Source organism: Schistocerca nitens, chromosome 12 (genome assembly GCF_023898315.1).
Source record: "Schistocerca nitens isolate TAMUIC-IGC-003100 chromosome 12, iqSchNite1.1, whole genome shotgun sequence".
Taxonomy (NCBI): domain Eukaryota; kingdom Metazoa; phylum Arthropoda; class Insecta; order Orthoptera; family Acrididae; genus Schistocerca; species Schistocerca nitens.
The window spans coordinates 17,773,905-17,791,253 of NC_064625.1; the positions used below are offsets into that span (position 1 = coordinate 17,773,905).

Below are 17,349 nucleotides of genomic sequence, written 5' to 3' on the forward strand. Positions count from 1 at the left end.
AACCACAAATGACAGATTAATTTTGTGGCAAGTACACTTCCCTAGCCCCTTCCAGAAACTACTTTGGGGGTAACCATACTTCCCAATAACCATTTTAACACCGTCATTTGGTGGGATATACAGGTTGCTCCATTGATTGTGACCGGTCCAAATATCTCACGAAATAAGCGTCAAACGAAAAAACTACAAAGAACGAAACTTGTCAAGCTTGAAGGTGGAAACCAGATGGCGCTATGGTTGGCCCGCTAGATAGCGCTGCCATAGGCAAACGGATATCAACTGAGGTTTTTTTTGTAAAGAAATATGAATGTTTTAGTTGGACCACTTTTTTCACTTTGTGATAGATGGCGCTGTAATAGTCACAAACACATTGCTCACAATTTTAGACGAACAGTCGGTAACAGGTAGGTTTTTTAAATTAAAATACAGAACGTAGGTACGTTTGAACATTTTATTTCGGTTGTTCCAATGTGATACATGTACATTTGTGAACTTATCATTTCTGAGAACGCATGCTGCTACAGCATGATTACCTGTAAATACTACATTAATGCAATAAATGCTCAAAATGATGTACGTCAATCTCAATGCATTTGGCAATACCTGTAACGACATTCCTCTCAACAGCGAGTAGTTCGCCTTCCGTAATGTTCGCACATGCATTGACAATGCGCTGACGTGTGTTGTCAGGCGTTGTCGGTGGATCACGATAGCAAATATCTTTCAACTTTCTCCACCGAAAGAAATCAGGGGATGTCAGATCCGGTGAACGTGATGGCCATGGTCTGGTGCGTCTACAACCAATCCGCCTGTCATGAAATATGCTATTCAATACCACTTCAACCGCACGCTAGCTATGTGCCAGACATCCATCATGTTGGAAGTACATCGCCATTCTGTCATGCAGTGAAACATCTTGTAGTAACATCGGTAGAACATTGCGTAGGAAATCAGCATACATTGCACCATTTAGATTGCCATCGATAAAATGGGGGCCAATTATCCTTCCTCCCATAATGATGCACCATACATTAACCCACTGAGCTCGCTGATGTTCCACTTATCGCAGCCATCATGGATTTTCCGTTGCCCAATAGTGCATATTATGCCGGTTTCGTTACCGCTGTTGGTGAATGACGCTTCGTCACTAAATAGAACGCGTGCAAAAAATCTGTTATCGTCCCATAATTTCTCTTGTGCCCAGTGGCAGAACTGTACACGACGTTCAGAGTCATCGCCATGCAATTCCTGGTGCATAGAAATATGGTACGGCTGCAATCGATATTGATGTAGCATTCTCAACACCGACGTTTGAGATTCCCGATTCTCGTGCAATTTGTCTGCTACTGATGTGTGGATTACCCGCAACAGCAGCTAAAACACCTACTTGGGCATCCTCATTTGTTGCAGGTCGTGGTTGATGTTTCACATGTGGCTGAACATTTCCTGTTTCCTAAAATAACGTAACTATCCAGCGAAGGTCCGGACACTTGGATGATGTCGTCCAGGATACCGAGCAGCATACATAGCACACGCCAGTTGGGTATTTTGATCACAACAGCCATACATCAACACGATATCGACCTTTTCCGCAATTTGTAAATGGTACATTTTAACACGGGTAATGTATCAAGAAGAAAATACCGTCCGCACTGTCGGAATGTTACGCGATACCACGTACTTATACATTTGTGACTATTACAGCGCCATCTATCACAAAGCGAAAAAAGTGGTCCAACCAAAACATTCATATTTCTTTACATACTGCATGAATATGTAATAAAAAATGGGGGTTCTTATTTTAAAAAACGCAGCTGATATCCGTTTGACCTATGGCAGCACCATCTAGCGGGCCAACCATAGCGCCATCTGGTTTCCCCCTTCAAGCTAGACAAGTTTCGTTCTTTGTAGTTTTTTCGTTTGACGCTTATTTCGTGAGATATTTGGCCCGGTCACGATCAATGGACCACCCTGTATACTTCCTACAGTCCTGAAGGTTATATTTCACAACCAACAGAAGCTATAGGTGGTGCAGCAGACTGCCACTAGATGCTATGAGCATACAGAAGTGATAATATTTCTTCCCTTAAACTCTGTAAAGAATTACAGCTAGTGGGAAGCATACAACCCCCCCCCCCCCTGCACGGCCTGCGAAAGGGTAAAGACATGGTTTAAGGTCACCACAGTAACATCCTTTAGACATTCCAAGTTTGTACTGAAAGGCAGTTACCTCAACAGCAAACATGTTCTGCATTCTTCTACCGAATAGAATTCCTGCCTCAATACATAAATAAACTATACTGAGACCCCGTTGGCACTTTACCTTTCATTGTGACCCTTTGTACAGACAATTTAGAGTATCACCTCTCATTGCAGTTACCATTCACTCTAGAACTGACTGCCTGCACTCCCCCATGGTCCCACACTGACACAATTTTCACCTTCTACTCCTCTATAAAAATAATGCTCCCTCAGCCATTTGAGTACTGTGCCACCAACTATTTCTACTTAAGTCCTTCCAAGTGAATTTCCAATACAGCTGTCATCTGGAAACCACAGATATCACTTCACAAAAGGACAACAACACTTTTCAGTTGTAAGCCCATGTCCTATTGGTATTCACAATTAGCTTCACAGTCCCTTGAGCTGCTACAGTTCCACAACTACTCCATCTACCACATATGCTTTGTAGCAAACATTACTGGGGATCCTATGGCTGACACACAAAACCTAGCCGCTGGCCAGACACTACAGAGGTTAAGTCTGAGATGTTCAATTAAAGTGTCAACTGAAATGGCAGCCCTCAGAATTCCAAGTCCATCCATCTGCACGATCTGGCAGCACTGTGTAGGATGCGGAAGTTTCTGGAGGAAGTTGTCCTCTGCTCAAACTGCTACAACAATGTATTCTGTTCAAAGTTTACTGGTGAAGACCACACAATGGAGAGACAAAGTCGCAAGTTCATTCATTTACTTATTTATTAAAACAAATTTTGGGTGTCTGCTAAAAGTATTAGTCTGATAAAACCTCAAAGATTACTAACTTCACTTTATGAAACTTTCCAGAAACATTTCTGGAAAAGAGCTTCTCACAGAATCAACATCAGTACAGTTTATGCTTAAGAGTTTCCTTGCCCCACAGTGGTCACCAACCACCCACCATCAGCCACCTGGTGCCCATCCAGCTGATTACTAACGTGGGCATGTTTCTGCTCTCACACTGGCCAGCATAACACTGGTTATTGTTGCAGTTTGATTCTTGCTACAAAATAACTTGATAAACCAAATGGATAAAGTGTAATAACAATACATGTGGATTACTATGAGTCTATTTATCAACAGTCAAAAACAGAAAATCCATAGGGTGCTGTCTGGGTCGTTCCTACCAACAACAGCTTTTCTGAATTGTTCGGGTGGGAATACTCCGTGCAGAATATCATACATTTCCAGAACCCTTGCGTGAATGTGTGTTTTCTACTTTAGAAGAAAGCCTTTGGCCGAAATCTTAAAAGTATAACTGCCTTTCTGTTATGCCTGTCTGCAACTCAATGTCTCCTGTATATTGTGAGAAGCAATCTATAATTTTCAAAGAACTTTTATTTATCAATTTTCATTATTTTTAAAATTTGAAGTCCATATTTTTCTTGCAACTACATACTGAAGTTTGCTTACCTGAATCTTATAAAAACTATGAAAAGGATAGATTACTACTAACTGTTAAGATGACACACTGAGTATCAGTCAGGCACAACAAAAAGAATGTCACACATTAAGCTTTCAGCAAAAGCCTTCACAGAAAAGGAACACACACACACACACACACACACACACACACACACACACACACACACACACAAACTTATTTCTGGCTGCTCAAGCCTCAGAAACAACAGAAGAACACAAATGAAAAGACAACATAACATTATGATTCTTCAGCTTCTCCCAGCATATTTCATATGGAAATAGTTGAAGGATGAACAGCCGATGTCAGTGTCCACCAGGCACAAATGACCACAATGTCACTCATAAACTATTGTGACTATTCACAGAGACACTTGAAATAAAGCACCAAACGAAGAAAGTCTAGTGTGCAAGGAAACCATATGCAATACTCAAAAACGCGGATTAATAAAACAGTGCAGAAAATGAAATCAATGAATGTTTAGTAAGTAGACTTAAGCGATATCAAAAACAGACAAACTGCAAACAAATGAAAATAAAATATTTAAAAAGATGTTCCAAACATTAAAACCTACCTCTGGATTTAAAACAGCATGCAAAAGATTTTAGAGACACAATTCAGTCTAAAGAGAATCTGATAACCAAACATATATTTGGAACTACATACTTTGAACTGCTGTTCGACATCCTTGATGACAGTCTGACAATCGAGGCACACAAAAGTTCCCAGTACCAACTCTGGATGTACAGGATGTGTACGCACAACCTGCCCAGATATACGGACCAGCGTACCAATCTTTGCTGTCGTCAGCTCTCGCACTTTGTGCCGTGTTGGTACATCTACAAAACTTGCGTAGAATTCACGATCTGCCTTAGCTTCCCAGCGATCTTGAGCAAAATTGCTGATAGCCTGGTTGATATAAGATGAAATCCTAAAAAAGTCAGGTTGTGTAGTATTAGTGCAAATCAAATAAATGTAACCCAAGTAAGGTAACCCCCCCCCCACACACACACACATTATATATGTGTGTGTGTGTGTGTGGTTATAATAGAGGGAAACATTCCACGTAGGAAAAATATATCTAAAAACAAAGATGATGTGACTTACCAAATGAAAGTGCTGGCAGGTCGACAGACACACAAACAAACACAAACATACACGCAAAATTCAAGCTTTCGCAACAAACTGTTGCCTCATCAGGAAAGAGGGAAGGAGAGGGAAAGACGAAAGGATGTGGGTTTTAAGGGAGAGGGTAAGGAGTCATTCCAATCCCGGGAGCGGAAAGACTTACCTTAGGGGGGAAAAAGGACGGGTATACACTCGCACACACACACATATCCATCCACACATATATATATGTGTGTGTGTGTGTGTGTGTGTGTGTGTGTGTGTGTGTGTGTGTGACCAACTGTGAATCAGTAATAATTTTATATGTATATTTTTGTTGAATACTGGTTCAAATGGTTCTGAGTACTATAGGACTGAAGACAACAACAACAACAAGATGAATGTGTAGAAAACACTGACAAGAATAAGGGGCAGGATGATAGGACATGTTAATACATTAAGAAGTAAGTTTCACGGTATTTTTAGGGGATGTCGAGGGTAAAAATGGTAAGGGAAAACTGATACTGGAATATATCCAACTAATAACTGAGGATGTTGGGTGCATCTGCTGCTCTGACATTAAGAGGCTGGCACAGGAGAGCAATGATGGGGGGGAAAAAAAGACTCTGAGCACTATGGGACTTAACTTCTAAGGTCATCAGTCCCCTAGAACTTAGAACTACTTAAACCTAACTAACCTAAGGACATCACACACATCCATGCCAGAGGCAGGATTCGAACCTGCGACAGTAGCGGTCGCGCGTTTGCAGACTGTAGTGCCCAGAACCGCTAGGCCACACTGGCCGGCTTTGTTGAATACTAATCCGTATAATAATACCATATAATACTTTTTATTTCAGATTCCCGTTGTTCAACGAGAAGTTACTCAAAAAATAATTGTCCCCTCTTCCAGTATTTTACTATAAAATTTCTAGATTACAACACTGTATTTCAGAAACATTTTTGTGAAGATAAACTTTTATACAACAGAGCAATTAAACACCACAATTAAGTTTCAAAAAAGCTTCTGTTTACCTGTAGTATTCCTCTATAATAGTTGTCGCCAAATTCTGATTATACTTTTCGACATCCTCAAAACTGACTTCCAGCACACTTCTTTCGGGCTGTTTGAAGATGCTTGCTGCGTCCACGTACTTATAACGATTATCCTCTTGGAATCTGAAACGAATTGCGGTATAAATAACGGGTTTTACAGCAAATGAGCATACAGAACATATGCACCTTTTACTCACTCCTCCAAAAAATCACGAAATAGCTTCTGACATCGAATTCCGACCTCATCTTGCACTCTTATCTGTCCAACATTACTGTCTGCTACATCCATGATAATCGAATGAAATTTAAAACTTACTTACAACACCAAAACAATGAAATTAGAAATCCTAATATGTATACACACAAACACCCGCCACTATTTTGGCGCGCTTTTCTACATTAGAGAAAAAAAGGCCAGAGATGTTCCACAGCACCAAAGATTTATAATTATCTAGATTTGTGATTGTCGTTGCAAATAGAGTGAGAAAGTGGTGAAGATGAAGTCCGTTGTGATCGGAAGTTGGTATGGAAAAATCATTGTTCACTTATTATAAACTTTGCTGTGTTTTCATTTGATTGTCAACTACCGCAAGCTAAGCTTAACGACAGGGGGTGGACCAGTTGCACGACAGCTGACCAGCAAGCAGACCAGCTCTAGTCTACATGACTATTTTAGTGATTGTATTTATCTTGCAGCAAAGGTGAGGAAGAAAGACTAGATATGGTACCAAGACACCGGTCCATACTAGAATTAACGGAACGGCAGTCATCACCGTTAAATATCGGTGCGTTCACGCAAGTACGCAACGGTGATAGGTAAAGACATACCATTTGTGGTACAAAAATTCGGAATGTGATATCAGAATTAACGAAACTAGCAATGGTGAAGTTTATTAATGGTGAAAGCCATCTTCATAACCAGTGCACTTGATAAAGATTATAGATAAACTATTGAGAAGCGAAACAATTAAAATCAGAGACATTTATTTACCATCGAAAACAAATACATAGAAACACAAAGAAATGTTTACAAGGCAATATAGAGCCTTTTTATGTTAGTTCTGGTGTAGTACCAAATACCGGCAAACAAATATATTTTTCTCCTTCGGTAGAGCCAACTATCTCAGTGCTAAAAAACGTTATGTAATTAAAGTTGGTTCATCAATTTATGTTCTCATTCATGCTTAATGTTGGCTTTTTCTTTGACTAGGTATTGTAAAACCTAAATCATTTACAGCATTCAGGTATCAGCTGGTCTCTGGCAAAAAAGAAAAACCCTCATGGGAAAAAATAAGGAATCCAAATCGTCATGGAACATTTTCAAAGTGTCAAGAAAACAAGGCAAAATAACAAAATAAAGACGAAAGATGCGATAGCAGGAAATCCACTACTATAAGATAAGTGATGCGAAGATAATAGATTAGCAGACAACAGCACTTTTCCCTTTCCCCGACGTGAAAATAATTGGTTAACAGACGTAGCAGACGACGGCACCTCCTCCTCCCTAAGTCAACATGAAAATTTTTTTTCCGAAAAACGTTGGTGTCCCGTTTCGTTCACGACCTTTGTGAATGCCGCCATTTGAGATTCATTATGGAATGTGCTGACGTTCTGTACCGTGCCATTCTGTTCTGTTCGTCAATTCCGAAACGATATTTATATTATAACGAATAATTTATCATCGAACGAAGATGCGGACACCAGTCCCTCTGCTAGACTTCTCTCAAATAATTAGCATTAAATCCCAGGGACTAACATATAAAACAACTTGTTCTCCTCAAGTTGAAGAAAACAATATATATGGTATTATCAGTAGATGTAGATATGGTAACATTTCTTTTTTTTGTGCCCAGTTTTAAAGTGTGTACCAGGGAACAATTTATCCATTTCCAAACTATGAGGCTGTGTGCAGACCTTAACAGAATATTAGTATTGCAGAAAAGAGCAGCTAGATTAATGCATAAACTATCGGCAAGGTCAAGATATAGTCCTGTCGTGAATACTTTGCCCAACATAAATATTTATATTTGAGTAAAATTATAATATTTTTGTGTTAAGTCGAAACAAAATTAGAAAAATTGCAGTGATGTGCATAATTATGACACCAGACATCAAGAGTAAATACTTCAAGGGGAGGTCAATATTAAATAAAACTGACACTAGGCTATGTATTAATGGATAGATATAGTTCAACAAGCTGCCAGATGCTTTAAAAACTTGTGAAGCAAATCTATTCCATGGGAACTTAAAGTTTTCCTAGTAAATATGTGTTTGTTTTCACTCTGTGAATTCTAAGCTACAGGACTTCTGCAGTGAGATTGTCGAGATGAATATGCAGGGTGACAATAATTGAACTACATTATATAAAATCGTCATAACGTGTGTACGTTTTGCGTTAGCACGTTCAAACTGGGCGGTTGGCCACGCGGCATGAAGGGAATTAGTATGTGAATGCGCACACGCCATGTTGTCGGCCATTTCATTTGGATGGGTTCGTCAACAAGCAAATCTGGGGCACTGAGAATCCGTATTTCGCGATCGAGAAATCTCTTCACCTTCAACGGGTGATTGTGTGGTGTACAATGTCCAGTCACGATATTCTTTGATGGTACGGCGACTACCAAACGATATGATGGTTTTGGAAGATGATTTAATCCCCATTATCCCAAGTGACCCTGATTTCGACGTAAGATGTGGTTCACGCAAGACGGAGCTCGACCCAGTCGAAGCAGGAGAGTGTTTGATGTCCTAGATGGCACTTTGCCGCATTCTGGCTCTGGGCCTCTATATTCTCCGGATCTGAACACATGGGACTCCATTTTGTGGGGCTATTTTAAAGACAAAGTGTACAACAATAACCCCAAAACCATTGCTGAGCTGAAAACAGCCATTCAGGAGGTCATCGACGTTCCAATACTTCAGCGGGTCAAGCAGAATGTCGCTTTTCCTTTACGCCACATCATCGCCACTGATGACAGGCATATCGGACAGGTCGTAACCTAAATCCGAATATCTGTGGTGACGTTTACAAGTTGAATAAAGTGTGTGCACGCCGTAGTTTGTAACTAATTTACGTTTTTTTTCATATAATTCAATAACTGTCACTTGCCAAAGTCATCAAAATAATGGCCAAATGCCAAAATTGTAAGTAAATAAAGAATTATTGCTCTGTGTTGATAGAAAGTGAAAGCATACTGTTAAACATTGCCAGAAGGAAAGCACTGTTGATAGTACTCTTCAATAGTTTCAATAGAGAGACGCGAGAAAAACGCAAAAGTGTTGTTCTAATGATTGGAAAAAAAATCAGAAGTTTTAGATATGTTAGAGAAAGGCGAACTTGTAGTGAAACTACCTCAACGTTATGAGACAGGCATACAAACGATGAGAAATTTAATAAAAAGTGTAAAATTTTGCAAAGGATAACGAAGTTGCACTGTCTGAAGTGCATGAAACCTTGAATACACACGAATCTAGATGAAGTACTACAGTTGTGGTTCCGGTTGAGGAGAATGCTTTTCATGTGATGCAAATTTGGCTTGATGTACACAACATATGTTAGTCTACGGAATCAGGAAACTTAAATAAAAAGCTCGCTCGTGGAAGAAAATTGAAATATCCTCAGCTGAATGTGTATGGTAGTTAAAACAGATTTCTAGTTGTGAACATGTGGACGACGAAAACACCTTCGAGTGATTAAATAGCGATGGCCATATATTTATTAATCAGACCCATATAATGTAGGCCTACATGATCGGTGGCTGTTAAATAGCCGAAAAGTGAGAAATAGTTGGTCGCCACCGTAAATATATTTCTCGAGACAATTTATTATTGTTAGAGTCCATGTTCTTTACAAATTGTAACAGATCCGTTTTGCTGCGCAAGCGTTGTCGATGCTGGTAAGCGGATTGTGCCATGATATTACAGCGATTACAAAGAGCCACTTGTTTACACCATATTCATTGGAGTAACCGGCTTGAAACGCTAAAAATGCGAACAATTCAATACAGTGCTTTGCAAACGGTTCATTGCGCCGTATTCATTTCATTTCTTAACGCGTCTGTCAATAGTCTCACGACATTGATTTATGGTTATAGTTCCATTGTTACTCAATAGATGGAAGCATTGTGCGCCAACAGAAGATGCCGGAGGCAGAGTAAATAGAGCGGGGATCAATTTTTTGTACGAAGCAACGGTTTTATAGCCATGTGGTCATGCCTGTAGCAAGCTCGAATGTAATGTACTGAAGAACTTCGCAGTGCCTTCGAAAGAGAATTGATTATTTACTTCGACGAACGCGACAGTAGTGCTTTGAGATATCGGTACCTTTTTTTTTTTTCTTCCCTCGCTGGTGTTCTGTCAGCAGTAGCGCTTCGCTTGACGTAATAACATTGAGTTACCTCGTTTGACATGCTTGATGTGTCGGACGTTCATATAGATGCTTCCAGCGTTTTGGATGTAAAAAAAACATTGTCCAACAACATGATAGATGTTAGAGCGTGCAATAAACCAGTAGAGAAGGTGAGTGCACTGATAAATTTTTAAATCAATAGTTAACCCCAGTTTAAATAATTAAGTGTTGCGCTTCGTGCGGCGTTTGCGTTGGAAGGTTTAGTAGTAGTTATTTAGCATTTTACCAGGTCTCCGAAGAATGTTTGTCACTTCGACGTGTACTGGTAATTATAATCTAAACTTTGAAATTAATGTCATCTGCCAAGTAGGCCCCTATTTGCTATAAAAAGTGTCCACAGTTTTGAAAACGAAAGTTTCATCCTCTGCAGTGTGACATTTTAGCATCTGAAATGATAGTTTAAATAAGCAAAAGTATCCGCATAAGCGTATGTACTGTCACTGTGTATTGATTGGAATTTAATCAGATGAACTTTGTACACATTTGACGTTTGCCTATTTGGATAAGTCAGACTTACGAGAATAAATTGCAAAATACCTCTGTGCGGCGTTTGAAGTGACGTTCTTTAAATTTACCAAAATTTATATTCCTTCTACCATCTCGCCTCTCCTACCCTAAACTCTGCGTCTTACAATATGTCTGTTAACCATAGCACTGTGTGAGAGGCACGTTTGTCTTTGAGGTGGCAACCGAAGTTCCCTGTAGATTGAAGAAACATAAAAGTTTCGGTCACTGATTTAGAGGTAATCAGTAGTACACAACAGTCATAAAACTGTCATTACTTAACACAAGAAGAAGACGATACCACATACGCCAGTAAAAATCTGTTTATCTTTCACAGAATTTTGCGGCAACCTCAAATTTTATTAAATGAGTAATTTTTATGAATGCGTGTTTTATATTGGTGAAATGACATTTCGATAGTAGTTTTGTGTGTTGTAAGTTATTGACACAGTGAGCAACTGTTCATAAATTACTGTATGGTTGACGTTTCATTGTACTTTGAATTATTTAATTGGAAGTTGTAAGAAAAATTATTAAAATGTAACTGTCAGATCTAGAATACTGTTAGTGTCTTCCACTGTATGGTTATTTAAAGATCTGTATTTCACATACAACAAATGTTTCGTACATCATGGAAATTGTTTGTGTTGTCATTGACATCTTGTTTATTCCCTTGATGAAGCATCACATATGAGTATCAGTTCGTTAAATTATTAAAAACACCGAAGTAGACAGGACAAATATTTTTGAAAGTTGGTTGCCCCATGAAGATTTTTCCCAACATCAAGTGGTGTATTTTTTCACTATTATTTTATTGTTGTACTGGTAGCTATGATACTCATCAGTTACGAATGATTAGTCGACTAAAACAAAATCTGACAGTTTGTTTTGGGATTGTCACAGCTCTGTGATTCGAGGTGGAGGTGATCACCTTGTGTATGCCTACTGTGATTGCTGTATACACTTTGCACTACTCAACTCAAATAACACTTCTGACGATAATTTAAAATTGCAATAATAAGGTGTTTTTGTTCTGCAGCTAATGTTTTTGATGTAGAGCATCAAGAAAAGTATTTATTTTATAACTGCTATTGTATGTGTGAATTGTAGAGTAATAAGATTCCGTTGTTGTTGTTGTTGTTGTTGTCTTCAGTCCTGAGACTGGCTTGATGCAGCTCTCCATGGATTAATAAAATGACGAAAATAATCAATTCTCCGCGCACCAATAAAGAATTCAGTTAACTTGGAGATAGTTTCAGGGTATTCAGTTGAATATATATTTACAGAGTAACTATTAGAAAAATACCATTTGTGTTACCTGACATCTTGGTTGTTCTGCATCATCTTTATTATGGGTGTAATAACCAGCAAAACTGTGGCACAAAATTGTCTTAGTCTGTAAATTTTTTCATCTCTTGGTTCCTTAGTTCTGAATCAATAGAAGACTTTGGGCCAGAATTCTTGGCATCTAAATGATAGTATTTTACAGTAGCAGTGAAGAAGTCTTTGTTGAATGTCCTCTGTTTTGCTTCAGCAATGCACACTTTTCATTAGGTATTTTGTTTGTATTGGCGTGACTTGAACTTAAATATAATCATATAGACTTGGGCCAACATTGGGGCATGCTTTTTGATAATGTTATTGCCCCTTCTTAAATTTGGCTCACCTGCATTGTTGATCTATTCAGAACTTAGAAAACAGAAGACAAGGATCAGATATGTCCTTTTAAAAGCACACACATTTTTATTGACAAATCAGATAAACAAACAATATAAAGCTTAAGTACAGTGGCTGCACTGCGTGAAGTTAATAGCCCTTCTGTTCTGTGGAGTCAACTGAATTTGCTGTTACCAGATGTGGGATTCATTCTGTAATATAACGAGATGTGGTATGTGTTGTCATACATGTGTAGACAAAGAGAACAGAACACTAACAATAATTCTTTTGGGTTCTTATTATTTTTTGGAGTGTGGGTTGTCATGACAAACTGATCCCTCCTGTATCCTGGATCCCATTCAAACTTGTTCTGTCTCTTATGGCCTTGATGTGAGCGAGACATTAAATCCTAATCATCCTTACTTTATTTTCGTGTTGGTAAACTACCTTTTTTAGAGGATTTATTTTGTTGAATTCAGTATAGTGAGTTAAAAGTGACCTTTTAACACATCTAATAAAAAAAGCTGTCATCAGCCTAAAGATTGGTTTGCTTTACTAGGCATGATTGAGTAAAGGGTAATGTCCAATACAAGTTATTGGCTTTGACCAGTAACATGGGAACATGTGCCAAACAGTGTAAACAATATGTGACTATAATGTGATATCACTGATTTTTTTTTTAATAGACTAAGCTACAGATCAGTCTGTCACCGCAAACTACATTTTCTTGCTGTCACATTTCCCGGTTTTCCCAATTAACAACTAAAATGTGAGTATATGTACCAAAAGGTGATGTAATAGCAGTCATTAAAATTGTCAGTGGTCAAAGATGACAACTTGTATCGAATATTGCTCTTGATCCATATGATCCTGTCAGAGGTCGTATGCTGTTGGTGGCTTACAATGTTGGTGTGCTTACAATGTTAGCAGCTCTTGTGTTGCATGCTGATGTTGGCAATTCATTGATGTTGGTTGGCAATAGCACATGGTTGCCTGTGAGAATCACTGAATATAATGATTTATTTTGGCAGAAAATACTAATGGATTACATTTGTTTCTGTTTCGGAGAGCACTAGAATAACATTTAAAGGTCTTGATATTAAGAATTTTAATGTTTGTTACTGATTTTCGTGTTTTTTTAGTGCCAAGAAAAATATAGCTCTGCTGACAGACTGAGCCGTAGCATAGCTCGAAGCCTACATTAAATTGTAAAGTGATAGTTTGCTTGTGAGTTAACAAAGTCGGTGAATCTGAACCCAAAACTAAGATTGCAGCAATCGATTGATATGTATCAATGAGATATACATTCACCACTGTAGTAACCTACTTGCACAGTAATTGTTATTTCAGATTTTACGGAAAATTCCAACGGTGTAGTTAAATTCTAACCTAAATAAAAAATACCATCCAACTGTATTTACAAACTCTAGGAAATTATGAACAAGCATTCTAATTGGCTACCGATTAACAATTTGGCATATTCAGTTCCCAGTGATCATCACAAGAGTTGTTATCCACATCAGCATGCTATGCAGCAGTCATTGATGCTATAAGTGCCTTTTACCCCACTGCTTCCTTCGGGCTTTTAAATTGCCATATTGAGTCAGTTATAGGATGAGATGTACTTAAATGTGGACTCCGAACTAAGTTACGGCTCGACATTTTTCACATTTACGAATGTTGCCAGAGGTGAAAGAAGTGATAAGTATAGATAAAAATCTAATAGTTACTGAGGATCAAATGCATGACCTTTGGATTTCTAGTCCGGTGCATTACCACTCAGTAAATTTTACTAATTTATTCTTACTCGGAACAGAAGATAGTTGAAGTGTACTTTGCATAGTTTCACCCAAATACTGTCCTATGGTGTAGTCTTATGGGACAGTGCTGCTAAGACCAGAAAACCGTTTGCACAACAGAAGCTTGGAGTAAAATCATTACATAAAGTTGATGACAGAACAGCTTGCAAAAGTTTTTCAGCGACTTACATGCCAGTACATTTACTTCTTAACGGTATTTGTGGTGAATGAGATGGAATTGAGGATGAATAGTAAAATTCACATCTACAATACCTGGGGATGAAATAGTTTCTATATAGGTTATGCAATCTACATCTACAGTCTACAGACTGTCGTGAGGTACATGAAAAAGGGTACATCCCATTGTACCAGTTCTGAGAATTAAGTTTTATGTTTTTGTCCAAAATGTTGTTCTTCTGCCAGTGACTATGTGATGTTACATTGGTGTTGGGTTTGAAGTATTAGGTGAAATCGGCAACTGACTAGCACAAGAGTTGCAGCAGTGATGTTTTTTTTTTTTTCCTTGAGTGTAGCTGATTTCTTCATATGAATATAAATGGATGTAGAAGTAATTCATACAATTAGCAGGACTTCTTCATACTTCTGCACTCTGCAAACCATTGTGATGTGTGTGGCAGATTGTATGTCCCATTGTACCAGTTGTTAGTGTTTCTTCCAAGTCACATGTTAAAATATGCCATTGTCAGGCCTCTCTCCAAAAAGGGGGACAGCAAAGATGTCAATAATTATTGGCCAGGATCCTTGCTTACAACAATTTCAAAAATCTTCGGGAAAGTAATGTACTGATGAGTGAAGAGTGGTTAGCCATCTCAACAGTAATGGGATACTTAGTAAATCACAGTTCGGATTTCAGAAATGCTGTTCTACTGAGACAGCAATATACAATTTCACTGTCGGCATGATAGTCTTTAAATAGTAAAATGTTGCCAATACGGAAGTGTCCGATCCCACCCGTCTGCTTTGTCCCATGACGTCACAAATATGGTGGAAACGACCATAAACGACAATTCCAATATGGCGCATATAAAGTCGTTACATACATATTATAAAGACGAAAATACATCGAAAAACAAACACACACACGTTTCACAAAAAGCCTAATGACTCTTAACGGGACAAGCGTGGGAAATTGGGGTTTTTGGGTGGGGACAAACTAAATATAAACAAATTTAGGCACCCACCCCCATACAAAACCACGCAAAACGACGAAAAAAATCAACATCACAAAACTCACCAAATACCACAAAACACAATATTATCTGGAATCGGACACTTCCCTTGACCTATATAGATCTACAGCAACTCCCGATCTAATAAATTGGGATCAAACACTTCCCTTGACCTATATAGCTCAACATTAGCTCCCGATCACATCTCCCAATACAAATACCAAAATGCACCACCAAACATTACGAACGGACACTTCCCTTGACCTACATAGATCTACAGCAGCTCCCGATCCCATCTCCCATTACAAAAACCAACATACTCCACCAAACATTGAGATTGAACACTTCCCTCCAACTATATAGCTCAACAGCAGCTCCCAATCCCGTAATTTAGGATCGACCACTTCCCTTTACCTATGTAACTAAAAATCATCTCCCAATACCAATACCAACCTTCACAGCCACAAATTTCAATGAAACACTTCCCTAGACCCCAACACACAACACATACACTGAAAACAAAAAAATGACAATGTATCACAAGAAAGTTCCAGCCCCACAAACTAGATTGGCCACCACACACACACACACACACACACACACACACACACACACACACACACACACACAAACCAAGGAAAAAATACTAAACCAAAAGAAAAACCCAACCCACCCACACCTCAACACCCCCCCCCCTCCCCAACCAAGCCAAAAAAGTCTCAACCACACACTACAACTCAACAAAAACTTGAACAAAATAGATCCTCCACAACTAAAACGAAAAACACACACACTCCCCCCCACCTTAACAAATACTCTACAACAAAATAAACCACCCACCCCACCCTGAGCCGCAGCCACCCGCCCACCTACCCAGACCACTCTAACTAACCACTTTCGGCCTATACATTTTACCCACAGCCCTTAAGAAAACCCGAACAACACAATAGCCCTCTGGGGACACTCTTCCACCAACAGTACTCATCTAAATGAGACTGAAGGTTGGAAGAGCGCCTCTTCCCCTCCCAAGAACTGACTTAACCGCCCCCCACATCCCCTCTGTTGTATTAGTACAAGCCCCTGTCTCATAATTCTTAAACTCTAAACTATGGTTCACTACTAAATGATTAAATCCCCTCTAACCCAACCCCCTATAAGAACAAAAAGCATCAGAAACTATTGTGGACCCTGGCTCTATATATTCCTCAATTAACCCCACTAATTCGGCCTTGGACCTCCCTTCCACAACCCTAAAAACACATTCGGAATCCCCACCCCCCCGGAACAACAGCCCCCCACACCCAAAGACCAGCCACAGACTTCCCCCTCCCATACTTCCTTTTCCCAAACTGTGACTCGTCCACCTCCACAACAACCCCATGCCCCCCCCCCCCCCAACTTACCACTGTACTTAATAAATTTTGAACACACTTCACGACAAAAGGAATACCAATTCAGAACGCTCCTCTCACTCACACCAGTCTCGTGCGCGCAAAAACTCTGTGGGGATCTATAACAAAAATAATAATTAACAAGTACAATCTTGCGCATGCCCAACATAGACTTCTCGAACCAGGTACCGCGTCGTATGGAATGCCATGTATCACCTTTGCGACAGTGCCAAATATAACCGTCCCTGGTCCGAGAGGCCGGAACTTCATTGCTTCACCGCACTTCACCACCTCAGCAATTAGGCCAAAAAGCTGTAGGAACTTAATCAGCTCTAAAGCTGTGTCCCCCATCATAGCCCTCAAACGAGAACGATTTATCTTATCTTTCATATCCATTCCTGAACAAAAAACCACAACCAATTAAAGTTAATAACAATACCACGCGACATACAGCGATCATCACTACATTAACCATCACACAAAACCGTTAACTAACTGATACGAATTCCGCTTCAAAAATACGCAAACAGCACTGGACACTGAGCAACAGCAAACTG

At 39.2% G+C, this 17,349-nt stretch overlaps 2 protein-coding genes across 2 annotated transcripts in view; one reads left to right on the plus strand and one right to left on the minus strand.

Moving 5' to 3' along the window:
- Window positions 1-6,229, minus strand: part of LOC126215343 (DNA replication licensing factor Mcm6) — a 68,006-nt gene extending 61,777 nt beyond the window's left edge. The window contains exons 1-3 of the mRNA XM_049942025.1: window positions 6,042-6,229; window positions 5,824-5,967; window positions 4,348-4,612 (exon numbers count right to left, since the gene is read on the minus strand). Coding sequence (XP_049797982.1) covers window positions 4,348-4,612; window positions 5,824-5,967; window positions 6,042-6,133 — 501 coding nt within the window. The 5' untranslated portion in view covers window positions 6,134-6,229. The remainder of the gene's footprint in view (window positions 1-4,347; window positions 4,613-5,823; window positions 5,968-6,041) is intronic.
- A 3,770-nt stretch (window positions 6,230-9,999) lies between these two features.
- Window positions 10,000-17,349, plus strand: part of LOC126215344 (coronin-2B-like) — a 123,951-nt gene continuing 116,601 nt past the window's right edge. The window contains exon 1 of the mRNA XM_049942027.1: window positions 10,000-10,362. The gene's annotated coding sequence lies outside the window, so the exon portion shown is untranslated. The remainder of the gene's footprint in view (window positions 10,363-17,349) is intronic.